Source organism: Salmo trutta, chromosome 14, assembly GCF_901001165.1.
Source record: "Salmo trutta chromosome 14, fSalTru1.1, whole genome shotgun sequence".
NCBI classification, from domain to species: Eukaryota; Metazoa; Chordata; class Actinopteri; order Salmoniformes; family Salmonidae; genus Salmo; species Salmo trutta.
Genome location: NC_042970.1, coordinates 2,310,636 through 2,325,790, shown reverse-complemented (window position 1 = coordinate 2,325,790; position 15,155 = coordinate 2,310,636). Strand labels below are relative to the sequence as shown.

The 15,155-nt window shown below is 47.0% G+C and overlaps 1 protein-coding gene across 1 annotated transcript in view; it reads right to left on the bottom strand.

The window, feature by feature from the left end:
- Window positions 1–1,988: 1,988 nt before the first annotated feature.
- LOC115207231 (phosphatase and actin regulator 3) overlaps window positions 1,989–15,155 on the bottom strand; it is a gene marked incomplete at its 3' end in the record, with an annotated part of 71,165 nt that continues 57,998 nt past the window's right edge. The window contains 1 exon segment of the mRNA XM_029774206.1: window positions 1,989–2,044. Within this exon segment, the coding sequence (XP_029630066.1) occupies window positions 1,989–2,044 (56 nt within the window).

Below are 15,155 nucleotides of genomic sequence, written 5' to 3'. Positions count from 1 at the left end.
ACTGGACCCTGACATTGACGAACGACCTGACCCTGACTCGTTCCTGATGACTGGACCCTGACCTCGGTTCTGATGACTGGACCCTGACCTCAGTTCTGATGACTGGACCCTGACATTGACCTGACGTCTGGACCCTGACCTCGGTTCTGATGACTGGACCCTGACATTGACCTGACGACTGGACCCTGACATCGGTTCTGATGACTGGACCCTGACATTGACCTGACGACTGGACCCTGACATCGGTTCTGATGACTGGACCCTGACATTGACCTGACGTCTGGACCCTGACATCGGTTCTGACGTCTGGACCCTGACCTCGGTTCTGATGACTGGACCCTGACATTGACCTGACGACTGGACCCTGACATCGGTTCTGATGACTGGACCCTGACATTGACCTGACGACTGGACCCTGACATCGGTTCTGATGACTGGACCCTGACATTGACCTGACGTCTGGACCCTGACCTCCGTTCTGACGTCTGGACCCTGACCTCGGTTCTGATGACTGGACCCTGACCTCGGTTCTGACGTCTGGACCCTGACCTCGGTTCTGATGATTGGACCCTGACCTCGGTTCTGATGACTGGACCCTGACCTCAGTTCTGATGACTGGACCCTGACCTCGGTTCTGACGTCTGGACCCTGACCTCGGTTCTGATGACTGGACCCTGACCTCGGTTCTGATGACTGGACCCTGACATTGACCTGACGTCTGGACCCTGACCTCCGTTCTGACGACTGGACCCTGACCTCCGTTCTGACGACTGGACCCTGATCTCGGTTCTGACGTCTGGACCCTGACATTGAGCCAAATGTCTATCTCCTTTCAACATGAGACGAAACATGTTTGGGAGCGTGTGTGTGTGTGTGTGTGTGTGTGTGTGTGTGTGTGTGTGTGTGTGTGTGTGTGTGTGTGTGTGCGTGTGTGTGTGTGTGTGTGTGTGTGTGAGAGAACAGTGAGATGGACAGGCAGATTGACGCCTAATAGGATTTATCCTATATTTATTAGACAGTAGGGTTAGAGTTAGTTCACTATTATTATTCTACAATGTAGAAAATAGTAAAAATAAAGAAAACCCCTGGAATGAGGAGGTGCTTTTAACTGGTTCTGTATATTATTTTTACACCCTTTTTCCTGATATCCAATTGGTAGTTACAGTCTTGTCCTGCAACTCCCGTATGGAGAGACGAAGGTCGAGAGCCATGCGTCCTCCGAAACACAACCCAGCCGTACTGCTTCTTGACACACTGCTCGCTTAACCTGGAAGCCAGCGGCACCAATGTGTCAGAGGAAACACTGTACGACGGTGTCAGTGTGCACTGCGCCCGCCCGTTGCTAGAGCACGATGGGACAAGGTCATCCCGCCGGCCAAACCCTCCCCAACCCCGCTTCATGGTCTCGGTCGGCTGCGACACAGCCCAGGATCGAACCCGGGTCTTTAGTGACGCCTCAAGCACTATGATGCAATCTCGTTTTACCTTTATTAAACTAGACTTTATTTAACTAGACAAGTCAGTTAAGAACAAATTCTTATTTTTAATGACGGCCTACCAGGGAACAGTGGGTTAACTGCCTTGTTCAGGGGCAGAACGACAGGTTTTGACCTTGTCAGCTTGGGGATTGAACTTGCAACCTTTCGGTTACTAGTCCAACGCTCTAACCACTAGGCTACCTGCCTTATCGTAGGCCCTAAGAAAGTTGTTTTAATATATATATATTTTTTTTAAGAAACAAATGCAGTATAATGTGTTGAAGTTCCATGCAACATGTATTCATCACCATGGCAATAAATTCAACACTGAAGTAATTTAGACTTTTAATCATGTTGAAGTCCACCCGGCTCATCTGGAGAGTCGATACAGACGGACAGTTTCACTTATTAAAAACTGATAATAAACTATGATCCGATATAAAGGATCATATTTGTTATATCTTCTTGTTTTAATCGATTATAAACTATGTATCATGATCCAATACTCACGTTTGAGGATGTTCCGACTCTCCAGATCCTCTATCGCGGGTCTCTGGCTCAGCCGCCTGCGAAATAACACCAGAATCACGTTCTGAACCATGATGATGTTGTTGTTGTCTGTTTCCCCTCCGGTCCTCCAGTCAGGTCACAGTCTCTGACAGACTGACAGTCTCTACTAGCAGCAGCAGAAGTCAAGATGTCTGAGTCGGCGTGCAGAACCGCTCCAGGATCTACACTTCCTAGTGTACCATCTGGAGTCTAGAAACCCTCTTCTGGGACTGAACTTCCACATCGGGGTAGAAAGCATGGCACGTTTTTATCACGCTACAAAACACAAAGTCCCGATTGGAGAATATTTGTCCAGATTTAGAGCGTTCTTTTCCCTTCAATAAATATTTCCTAAGTGCAAGATAAAACAGGAAGGACTGGAAAGTAAAATGATAAATGTGTATGATCCTGTAGAGATGAAGAACTGAGCTCAGTTAGTGTCTGTCGGCTCTCTCCTCTCTAACTATTCTGTCTGCCTACTGACGCCGTGCTGTCCGATGCACTGAGGTAAAGTACTTAGGCAAAAATACTTCAAAGTACTACTTAAGTAGTTTTTTTGTATCTGTACTTTACTATTTATATATTTTTTGACAACTTTTACTTTACATTTCTAAAGAAAATAATGTACGTTTAACTCTATACATTTTCCTTGACAACCAAAAGTACTCATTACATTTTGAATGTTTAGCAGCACAGAAAAAGTGTCCAATTCACGCACTTATCAAGAGAACATCCCTGGTCATCCCTACTGCCTCTGATCTGGTGGACTCACTAAACAGAGAACATCCCTGGTCATCCCTACTGCCTCTGATCTGGAGGACTCACTAAACAGAGAACATCCCTGGTCATCCCTACTGCCTCTGATCTGGAGGACTCACAAAACAGAGAACATCCCTGGTCATCCCTACTGCCTCTGATCTGGAGGACTCACTAAACAGAGAACATCCCTGGTCATCCCTACTGCCTCTGATCTGGAGGACTCACTAAACAGAGACGTTTGTTTAGTGAGTCCGTTTGTAAATGATGTCTAAGTGTTGGAGTGTGCCCCTGGCTATTCCTAAATTTAAAAAACAAGAAAATCATACCCTCATATTTGCTTAATATAAGGAACTTGAAATGATTTATACTTTTACATTTGATTCTTAAGTATATTTTAGAAATTACATTTACTGTTGATACTTAAGTATACTCAAAACCAATAAAGTTATTTCTTGATACATTTGAAACGACATCTATTTGTGGCCGCATCCGGACAAGACTGTGAACAACTCTTGGCGGATAGTTTGACTGCGGTGAAGGTGATACGCACGTCGTTCGCGAACGCAGCCCACCAAACAATTCGTTCTCAAGTTGGAGGAGATAAGGCTGTGTGTATCAAACCATTCAATAATCAATTAATTGCATCCTTTCTTGCACCATGCGATCACTTATTAGCTCTAAAATTGTCTTTTTTTTCCTACGCTAATAATCTATCTTCCTACGCGCGTATGACAGAAAGTCAGAGCATGTCTGTGGAACCGCTGAGCCCTGTATTAGTCCTGTATTAGTCCTGTATTAGCCCTGCATTAGCCCTGTATTAGTCCTGTATTAGCCCTGTATTAGCCCTGTATTAGTCCTGTATTAGTCCTGTATTAGTCCTGTATTAGTCCTGTGTTAGCCCTGTATTAGTCCTGTATTAGTCCTGTGTTAGCCCTGTATTAGCCCTGTATTAGTCCTGTATTAGTCCTGTATTAGTCCTGTATTAGTCCTGTGTTAGCCCTGTATTAGTCCTGTATTAGTCCTGTATTAGTCCTGTATTAGTCCTGTATTAGCCCTGTATTAGCCCTGTATTAGCCCTGTATTAGTCCTGTATTAGCCCTGTATTAGCCCTGTATTAGTCCTGTATTAGTCCTGTACTAGCCCTGTATTAGTCCTGTATTAGTCCTGTATTAGCCCTGTATTAGTTCTGTATTAGTCCTGTATTAGTCCTGTATTAGCCCTGTTTTAGTCCTGTATTAGTCCAGTATTAGTCCTGCAACTCATTGTGGCCACTCCGCACAGCACTAGCAGGTCAAATGAACGACTAAAATGAACGAATCACTCTGATAAAACGACTCATGAATGTTGAGTCAATAAAAAGAGTTCAATAAAATAATGAATCGTTCACAAACTGCACATCACTCCTCTCCGGAACCAAGACAAAGCTATGCTACTCTAACTGGTCCTGGTCCTGTTCTGGTCCTGTCCTGGTCCTGTCCTGGTCCTGTCCTGGTCCTGTTCTGGTTCTGTCCTGGTCCTGTCCTGGTCCTGTTCTGGTTCTGTCCTGGCCCTGTTCTGGTTCTGTCCCTGTCCTGTCCTGGTCCTGTTCTGGTCCTGTCCTGGTTCTGTCCTGGTCCTGTTCTGGTTCTGTCCTGGCCCTGTTCTGGTTCTGTCCCTGTCCTGTCCTGGTCCTGTTCTGGTCCTGTCCTGGTCCTGTTCTGGACCTGTCCCTGTTCTGGTCCTGTCCTGGTCCTGTCCTGGCCCTGTCCCTGTCCTGTCCCTGTCCTGTCCTGGTCCAGTCCTGGTCCTGTCCCTGTCCTGTCCCTGTCCTGTCCTGGTCCTGTTCTGTCCCTGTTCTGGTCCTGGTCCTGTCCCTGTCCTGGTCCTGTCCTGTCCCTGTTCTGGTCCTGGTCCTGTCCCTGTCCTGGTCCTGTTCTGGTCCTGTCCTGGTTCTGTTCTGGTCCTGTCCTGGTCCTGTCCCTGTCCTGGTCCTGTCCTGGTCCTGTCCCTGTCCTGGTCCTGTCCTGGTCCTGTCCTGGTCCTGGTCCTGTCCTGGTCCTGTTCTGATCCTGTCCCTGTCCTGGTCCTGTCCTGGTCCTGTCCTGGTCCTGGTCCTGTTCTGGTCCTGTTCTGGTCCTGTCCTGGTCCTGTCCCTGTCCTGGTCCTGTCCTGGTCCTGTCCCTGTCCTGGTCCTGTTCTGGTCCTGTCCTGGTCCTGTCCCTGTCCTGGTCCTGTCCTGGTCCTGTCCCTGTCCTGGTCCTGTCCTGGTCCTGTTCTGATCCTGGTCCTGTCCTGGTCCTGTTCTGATCCTGTCCCTGTCCTGGTCCTGTCCTGGTCCTGTCCTGGTCCTGGTCCTGTTCTGGTCCTGTTCTGGTCCTGTTCTGGTCCTGTCCCTGTTCTGGTCCTGTCCCTGTTCTGGTCCTGTCCCTGTTCTGGTCCTGGTCCTGTTCTGGTCCTGTCCTGGTCCTGTCCCTGTCCTGGTCCTGTCCTGGTCCTGTCCCTGTCCTGGTCCTGTCCTGGTCCTGTCCTGGTCCTGGTCCTGTCCTGGTCCTGTTCTGATCCTGTCCCTGTCCTGGTCCTGTCCTGGTCCTGTCCTGGTCCTGGTCCTGTTCTGGTCCTGTTCTGGTCCTGTTCTGGTCCTGTCCCTGTTCTGGTCCTGTCCCTGTTCTGGTCCTGTCCCTGTTCTGGTCCTGGTCCTGTTCTGGTCCTGTCCCCTATGGGCCCTGGTCAAAACTAGTGCACTTTAAAGTAATACGCTACCATTTGGGATGCAAGGCCAGTCTATATAAAGGCCAGTCTATATAATGGCCAGTCTATATAAAGCCCAGTCTATATAAAGCCCAGTCTATATAAAGGACAGTCTATATAAAGCCCAGTCTATATAAAGCCCAGTCTATATAAAGCCCAGTCTATATAAAGGCCAGTCTATATAATGGCCAGTCTATATAAAGCCCAGTCTATATAAAGCCCAGTCTATATAAAGGACAGTCTATATAAAGCCCAGTCTATATAAAGGCCAGTCTATATAAAGCCCAGTCTATATAAAGCCCAGTCTATATAAAGGACAGTCTATATAAAGAACAGTCTATATAAAGCCCAGTCTATATAAAGCCCAGTCTATATAAAGCCCAGTCTATATAAAGCCCAGTCTATATAAAGGACAGTCTATATAAAGCCCAGTCTATATAAAGGCCAGTCTATATAAAGCCCAGTCTATATAAAGCCCAGTCTATATAAAGGACAGTCTATATAAAGAACAGTCTATATAAAGCCCAGTCTATATAAAGCCCAGTCTATATAAAGCCCAGTCTATATAAAGGCCAGTCTATATAAAGCCCAGTCTATATAAAGGCCAGTCTATGTCCCGGCCCAGTCTATATAATGGCCAGTCTAAATAAAGGCCAGTCTATATAAAGCCCAGTCTATATAAAGCCCAGTCTATATAAAGCCCAGTCTATATAAAGGCCAGTCTATATAAAGCCCAGTCTATATAAAGCCCAGTCTATATAAAGCCCAGTCTATATAAAGGCCAGTCTATGTCCCGGCCCAGTCTATATAAAGGCCAGTCTATATAAAGCCCAGTCTACATAAAGCCCAGTCTATGTCCTGGCCCAGTCTATATAAAGGCCAGTCTATATAAAGGCCAGTCTATATAAAGCCCAGTCTATGTCCTGGCCCAGTCTATATAAAGGCCAGTCTATATAAAGCCCAGTCTATGTCCCGGCCCAGTCTATATAAAGGCCAGTCTATATAAAGGCCAGTCTATATAAAGGCCAGTCTATATAAAGCCCAGTCTATGTCCCGGCCCAGTCTATGTAAAGGCCAGTCTATATAAAGCCCAGTCTATGTCCTGGCCCAGCCCTGGCAGAGAGAGGTGGAGCAGGACACCTGGGTTACAGAACTGAAATAGAACAGCCATTCTGAGGGCTCAGCTGTGACCTAGGCACTGCACGGTAGGGACCACCGAGATGTGTGTGTGTGTGTGTGTGTGTGTGTGTGTGTGTGTGTGTGTGTGTGTGTGTGTGTGTGTATGTGTGTGTGTGTGTGTGTGTGTGTGCGCAGTAGGGACCACCGAGACGTCGGTGGTCCCTACTGCGCGCACACACACACACACACACACATGAATATAAACCATGAATATAAATCTGACTGGGACAACACGGTCTAACATGAATATAAATCTGACTGGGACAACACGGTCTAACATGAATATAAATCTGACTGGGACAACACGGTCTAACATGAATATAAAAACAGTGTAATTATCCAGTTAACACACATTTCCAATTCCCAGACACCACCTTGATACAGTAAAATAATCTACAGGGTTAGTTCAGATGGCGGCCCTGCCTACAAACCCCTCCTCTCCTCCCCTCCTAATCTCTCCTCTCCTCCTAATCTCTCCTCTCCTCCTCTCCTCTCTTCCTAATCTCTCATCTCCTCCACTCTCCCTACCTCCTCTCCTCTCCCCCCTCTTCTTCTCCTCTCCTCTCCTCTCTTCTCCTCTCCTCCTAATCTCTCCTCTCTTCTTTTCCTTTCCTCTCCCCTCTCTTCTCTTCTCCTCTCCTCCTCTCCTCTCTTCCTAATCTCTCATCTCCTCCACTCTCCCCTACCTCCTCTCCTCTCTCCTCTCCCCCTCTCCTCTCCTCTCCTCTCCTCTCCTCTCCTCTCCTCTCCTCTCCTCTCCCCCCTCTCCTCTTCTTCTGCTCTCCTCTACCCCATCTCCTCTCTTCTCTTCTCCTCTCCCCTCTTCTCTCTTCTCCTCTCCTCTCCTCCTAATCTCTCCCCTCTTCTTTTCCTCTCCTCTCCCCTCTTCTCTCTTCTCTTCTCCTATCCTCTCCTCTCCTCCACTCTCCCCTCTCTTCTCCTCTCCTCCTCTCCTCTCTTCCAAATCTCTCATCTCCTCCACTCTCCCCTACCTCCTCTCCCCCTCTCCTCTCCTCTCCTCTCCCCCTCTCCTCTCCTCTCCCCCCTCTCCTCTTCTTCTGCTCTCCTCTTCTCTACCCCATCTACTCTCTTCTCCTCTCCTCTCCTCTCCTCTCCCCTCTTCTCTCTTCTCCTATCCTCCACTCTCCCCTACCCCCCTCTCCTCTCCTCCTAATCTCTCCCCTCTTCTTTTCCTCTCCTCTCCCCTCTTCTCTCTTCTCTTCTCCTATCCTCTCCTCTCCTCCACTCTCCCCTACCCCCTTCTCCTCTCCTCCTAATCTCCAAACTGGAGGCACTAACAGTATCCCTCTAGGCTGGGTAAAGTCCTATTTATCAGGTTGGGAGCAAGTAGTAGAGGTTAATGGTTCACTGTCTCAGGCAAAACCAATGAGTTGTGGCGTTCCGCAGGGCAGCGTGCTTGGGCCTCTGCTGTTTTTATTGTATATTAACCATATGAAAGATGCTTGTTCTTGCCGTCTTTTCCTTTATGTGGATGACTCTACACTTCTGGTGTCTCACAAAACTAAAACTGTGTTGGAGTGCATACTTTTCACAGAGCTTACTAACATTAGGAAACGGCTTAGGAAAAAGCTCTCTCTGCACTTACGTAAACTGAGGCAAGTATTTGTATCCAGACCTAAATTGAGTAGATCCTCTGAAATCAGAGTGGAGTTAGGGGGTGAGGTGCTAACTACTAAAACCTCTGTTAGCTACCTGGGATGCATCCTTGAGGTGTGAGAATGGCCACTAAAGTGCAAGGGAAGATTACTGCCAGGACTGTTTTTGGCTGCAAAGTCCATGCTGCTTGATAAGGACTCCATGAAAGTCACTGCCCTCTAGCGTAGCCAAAATGCCTTTATGACAACACTAGTACTTCCTGGTTTGGGGGCTTATCTAAACTTATGAAGGGGAAGCTCCAGATAGCCCAGAATACGCTGATCAGGGTAGTATTGAAGGTGAGTCCACGTACTCACATAGGCAGGAGCTGCTTTCAGGAACTAAACTGGCTGCCTGTTGAGGCTAGGATGTCCCAGAATAGACTAGGTTTGGTTTACAAGAGTATTTATGGTTCTGCGCCCAGATATCTGATTACTCTCCCGTGTTGAAGCAAGCACCAGTTAGCCTTGAGCTAGCCTCGAGCTAGGCCCATCTCCCGGCTAGCCGAAGAGGTATACACGCTAATTTGTGGGCTACAATACCTCTTTTGCCAATTGGCCTGGACCCTTTATTGCCGAAACGGAGCCCCGCCAATCCATCGTGACTGGTCTGCCGACGTAATGTGGTTTCAACAGGCTTTTCCGTTGCGATGTCGCCGAAGACCCATCTGCTAGCCCCGGCCCGCTAGCTTTCTGAACGCCGTTGTCTCCCACTCACCTAGCATAGTAGCAACTACCGAACTGCTCCCTGACTCACCTATTGCTGCTCATTGGACCCTATGATCACTCGGCTACACATGCCTCTCTCTAATGTCAATATGCCTTGTCTTCTGCTGTTTCGAATAGTTATTACTATTTTATTTCACTGTAGAGCCCCCAGTCCAGCTCAACATGCCTTAGATAGCTCTTTTGTCCCACCCCCCACACATGGGGAGACCTCACCTGGCTTAACTGGTGTCTCCAGAGATGTAATCTCTCTCATCGTTACTCAATGACTAGGTTTACCTCCACTGTACTCACATCCTACAATACCCTTGTCTGTACATTATGCCCTGAAACTATTCTACCACGCCCAGAAATCTGCTCCTTTTATTCTGTTCCCAACGTAGTAGACGACCAGTTCTTAAAGCCTTCAACCGTATCCTTATCCTACCCCTCCTCTGTTCCTCTGGTGATGTAGAGGTTAACCGGGGCCCTGTGGCCCCCAGCTTTACACCTATTCCCCAGGCACTCTCATATGTTAACTTCTGTAACCGTAAAAGCCTTGGTTTCATGCATGTTAACATTAGAAGCCTCCACCCTAAATGTGTTTTATTCACTGCTTTAGCACACTCCGCCAACCCTGACGTCCTAGCCGTGTCTGAATCCTGGTTTAGGAAGGCCACCAAAAATCCTGAAATTTCCATCCCCAACTACAACATTTTCCATCAAGATAGAACTGCCAAAGGGGGCGGAGATGCAAACTACTGCGGAGATAGTCTGCAGAGTTCTGTCATTCCATCCAGGTCTGTGCCCAAACAATTCGAGCTTCTATTTTTTTTTAAATCCACCTTTCCAGAAATAAGTCTCTCCCCATTGCCGATAGATAGATGCCCTCAATCTCATACAAATTATCAAGGAACCTACCAGGTACAACCCTAAATCCATAACCATGGGCACCCTCATAGATATCACCCTGACTAACTTGCCCTCTAAATACACCACTGCTGTCTTCAACCAGGATTTCAGAGATCACTGCCTCATTGCCTGCTTCCGTAATGGGTCCGCAGTCAAACGACCACCCTAAAACACTTCTGAGAGCAGGCCTTTCTAATTGACCTGGCCCGGGTATCCTGGAAGGATATTGACCTCATTCCGACAGTAGAGGATGCCTGGTTGCTCTTTAAAAGTGCTTTCCTCACCATCTTAAATAAGCACGCCCCATTCAAAAAATGCAGAACTAAGAACAGATATAGCCCTTGGTTCAATCCAGACTTGACCGCCCTTGACCAGCAGAAAAACATCCTGTGGTGTACTGCTTTAGCATCGAATAGTCCCAGCGATATGCAACTTTTCAGGGAAGTCCGGAAAGCTCTCGCCAGTTTGCACAACGCGACTCAAACCAGAGCCTACCGGACCTATTTTCTCTCCATATCCCCGGATTCCTACCGCAAGCTCGGGACATTTTCACCTGGATCTTCGCAGCTAGCTAGCTGCTATCCGAGTCCTGGCTAACATCGGTCCCAGAGCAAGCACCAATTAGCCTGGAGTTAGCACATGCTAGGCCCTTTCTCCTGGCTAGCTGAAGAGGCCCAACAGCCACTCCTGGGCTACAATACCCGGATCCCTTCTACTGCCGGTACGGGGCACGGAACCCCGCCAATCCTTCACGACTGGATTACAACGTAACCTGCTCGAGGGGGTACTCAACTGGCCTCTACATCGCAACCACCCCTGAATGCCCATCCGCTAGCTGCTAGCTGGCTAGAGCATTTTGGACTGTTAGCTGTATAGATCCGTCAGCCAATTTCTTGGGCCAATTTCTTATACCTATTTTGCCAATTGGACTTGGACCCCTCTGCTACTCGGAAACCTACTAATCCATCACGACTGGTCTATCGACGTCGCCGCACGCGGAGGCCAAAACAGACTTTCCTCCATCGAGACGTCCCTCTAAGGCCCTTGTGCTAGCTTGCTAGCCCCGGTCTGCCAGCTTGCTAGCCCCGGCCTGCTAGCTGTCTGAATCGCCGCGTCTCCAGCCAGCCCAACCACTCACTGCACCCCTATTGATCACCCAGCTACGCATGCCTCTCCCTAATATCAATATGCCTTGTCCATTACTGTACTGGTTAGTGATTATTTTCTTATTTCACTGTAGAGCCTCTAGCCCTGCTCAATATGCCTTAACCAACCATGTTGTTCCACCTCCCACATATGCGGTGACATCACCTGGTTTAAACATCTCTAGAGACAATATCTCTCTCTTCATTACTCAATGCCTAGGTTTACCTCCAATGTACTCACATCCTACTATACTTCTGTCTGTACATTATGCCTTGAATGTATTCTCTCACGCCCAGAAACCTGCTCCTTTTACTTTCTGCTCTGAACGCACTAAACGACCAGTCCTGATAGCCTTTAGCCGTACCCTTATCCTACTTCTCCTCTGTTCCCTCTGGTGATGTAGATGTTAATCCAGGACCTGCAGTTCCTAGCTCCACTCCTACTCCCCAGGTTCTCTCATTTGTTGACTTCTGTAACCGTAAAAGCCTTGGTTTCATGCATGTTAACATTAGAAGCCTCCTCCCTAAGTTTGTTTTATTCACTGCTTTAGCACACTCTGCCAACCCGGATGTCCTAGCCGTGTCTGAATCCTGGCTTAGGAAGGCCACCAAAAACCCTGAAATTTCCATCCCTAACTATAACATTTTCCGACAAGATAGAACTGCCAAAGGGGGTGGTGTTGCAATCTACTGCAGAGAGAGCCTGCAGAGTTCTATCTTACTATCCAGGTCTGTACCAAAACAATTTGAGCTTCTACTTTTAAAAATTCACCTATCCAGAAACATGTCTCTCACCGTTGCGCCCCTCTGCCCCCAGCTGTACCCTGGACACCATATGTGAATTGATTGCCCCCCCATCTATCTTCTGAGCTCGTGCTGCTAGGTGACCTAAACTGGGACATGCTTAACACCCCGGCCATCCTACAATCTAAGCTTGATGCCCTCAATCTGACACAAATGATCAAATCAAATGTATTTAAAGCCCTGATTACATCAGCTGATATCTCAAAGTGCTGTATAGAAACCCAGCCTAAAACCCCAAACAGCAAGAAATGCAGGTGTAGAAGTACGGAAGCATTAATCAATGAACCAACCAGGTACAACCCCAAATCCGTAAACACGGGCACCCTCATAGATATCATCCTAACCAATTTACCCTCCAAATAGACCTCTGCTGTTTTCAACCAAGATCTCAGCGATCACTGCCTCATTGCCTGCATCAATAATGGGTCTGCGGTCAAACGACCACCCCTCATCACTGTCAAACGCTCCCTAAAACACTTCAGCGAGCAGGCATTTCTAATCGACCTGGCCCGGGTATCCTGGAAGGATATTGACCTCATCCCGTCAGTAGAGGATGCCTGGTTATTCTTTAAAAGTGCTTTCCTCACCATCTTAAAACCTCTTAGGGATAGGGGGCAGTATTTTCACGGCCGGATGAAAAACGTATCCAAATTAAACTGCCTGCTACTCGGGCCCAGGAGGTAGGATATGCATATGTCTGGACTAAGTAAGCACGCGCGTGGATTTGGATAGTGAACCTAACGCGCGAACAAAATGGATGTATTTGGACATAAAGATAAACTTTATCGAACATTTATTGTGGAGCTGGGATTCGTGGGAGTGCATTCTGATGAAGATAATCAAAGATAAGTGAATATTTATAATGTAGTTTCTTAGTTTTATTGACTCCAAGATGGTGGGTTTCTGTTTGCTTGTTGTTGGTGTCTTCTGGGCTGTACTCAGATTATTGCAAATTGTGCTTTCGCCGTGAACCTTTTTTGAAATCTGACAAAGCGGTTGCATTTAGGAGAAGTGTATCTATAATTCTGTGCATAACACTTGTATATTGATCAAAGTTTATGATGAGTATTTCTGTAATATGTGTGCTCATTGTGCTCATTCACTGGAAGGTTGGAGGGAAAACATTTCTGAACATTACGCGCCAATGTAAAATGGGGTTTTTGGATATAAATATGAACTTTATCGAGCAAAACATACATGTATTGTGTAACATTGAGTCCTGGGAGTGCCATCTGATGAAGATCATCAAAGGTTAGCGCTTAATTTTAGCTGTATTTCTGTTTTTTTGTGACATCTCTCCTTGCTAGGAAAATGGCTGTGTGGCATTTCTTGTTTAGGTGGTGTGCTAACATAATCTAATGTTTTGCTTTCGCCGTAAAGCCTTCTTGAAATCGGACAATGTGGTTAGATTAAGAAGAATCTTATCTTTAAAATGGTGTCTAATACTTGTATGTGTGAGAAATTTAAATTATACGATTTTTGCTGTTTAGAATTTGGTGCTCTGATTTTTCACTGGCTGTTGTCAAATCGATCCCGCTACCTGGATCCGCCAGTTAAGGGGTCACTAAGAGGTTTTAAATAAACATGCCCCATTCAAAAAATGTAGAACCAGGAACAGATATAGCCCTTGGTTCTCTCCAGACCTGACTGCCCTTGACCAGCACAAAAACATCCTGTGGCGTTCTGCATTAGCATCGAATAGCCCCCGTGATATGCAACTTTTCAGGGAAGTTAGGAACAAATATACACAGGCAGTTAGGAAAGCTAAGGCTAGCTTTTTCAAGCAGAAATTTGCATCCTGTAGCACAAACTCAAAAAAATTCTGGTGCACTGTAAAGTCCATGGAGAATAAGAGCACCTCCTCCCAGCTGCCCACTGCACTGAGGATAGGAAAAACTGTTACCACTGATAAATCCATTATAATTGAGAATTTCAATAAGCATTTTTCTACAGCTGGCCATGCTTTCCACCTGGCTACCCCTACCCCGGTCAACAGCCCTGCACTCCCCACAGCAACTCGCCCAAACCTCCCCCATTTCTCCTTCACCCAAATCCAGATAGCTGATTTTCTGAAAGAGCTGCAAAATCTGGACCCCTACAAATCAGCCGGGCTAGACAATCTGGACCCTCTCTTTCTAAAATGATCTTCCGAAAATGTTGCAACCCCTATTACAAGCCTGTTCAACCTCTCTTTCGTAATGTCTGAGATCCCCAAAGATTGGAAACTGCCGCGGTCATCCCCTTCTTCAAAGGGGGAGACACTCTAGACCCAAACTGCTACAGAGCTATATCTATTCTACCCTGCCTTTCTAAGGTCTTCAAAAGCCAAGTTAATAACAAACAGATTACCGACCATTTTGAATCCCACCATACCTTCTCCGCTATGCAATCTGGTTTCCGAGCTGGTCATGGGTGCACCTCAGCCATACTCAAGGTCCTAAACGATATCATAACCGCCATCGATAAGAGACATTACTGTGCTGCCGTATTCATCGACCTGGCCAAGGCTTTCGACTCTCTCAATCACCACATTCTTATTGGCAGACTCAACAGCCTTGGTTTCTCAAATGATTGCCTCGCCTGGTTCACCGACTACTTCTCTGATAGAGTTCAGTATGTCAAATCGGAGGGCCTGTTGTCCAGACCTCTGGCAATCTCTATGGGGGTGCCACAGGGTTCAATTCTCGGGCCGACTCTCTTCTCTGTATATATCAATGATGTCGCTCTCGCTACTGGTGATTCTTTGATCCACCTCTACGCAGACAACAACATTCTGTATACCTCGGGCCCTTCTTTGGACACTGTGTTTATTAACTAACCTCCAGATGAGCTTCAATGCCATACATCTCTCCTTCCGTGGCCTCCAACTGCTATTAAATGCAAGTAAAACTAAATGCATGCTCTTCAACCGATCGCTGCCCGCACCTGCCCGCCCGTCCAGCATCACTACTCTGGACGGATCTGACTTAGAATATGTGGACAACTACAAATACCTAGGTGTCTGGCCTGACTGTAAACTCTCCTTCCAGACCCACATTAACCATCTCCAATCCAAAATTAAATCTAGAATTCGCTTCCTATTTCGCAACAAAGCATCCTTAACTCATGCTGCCAAACATACCCTCGTAAAACTGACCATCCTACCTATCCTCGACTTCGGTGATGCCATTTACAAAATAGCCTCCAACACTCTACTCAACAAATTGGATGCAGTCTATCACAGTGCCATCCATTTTGTCACC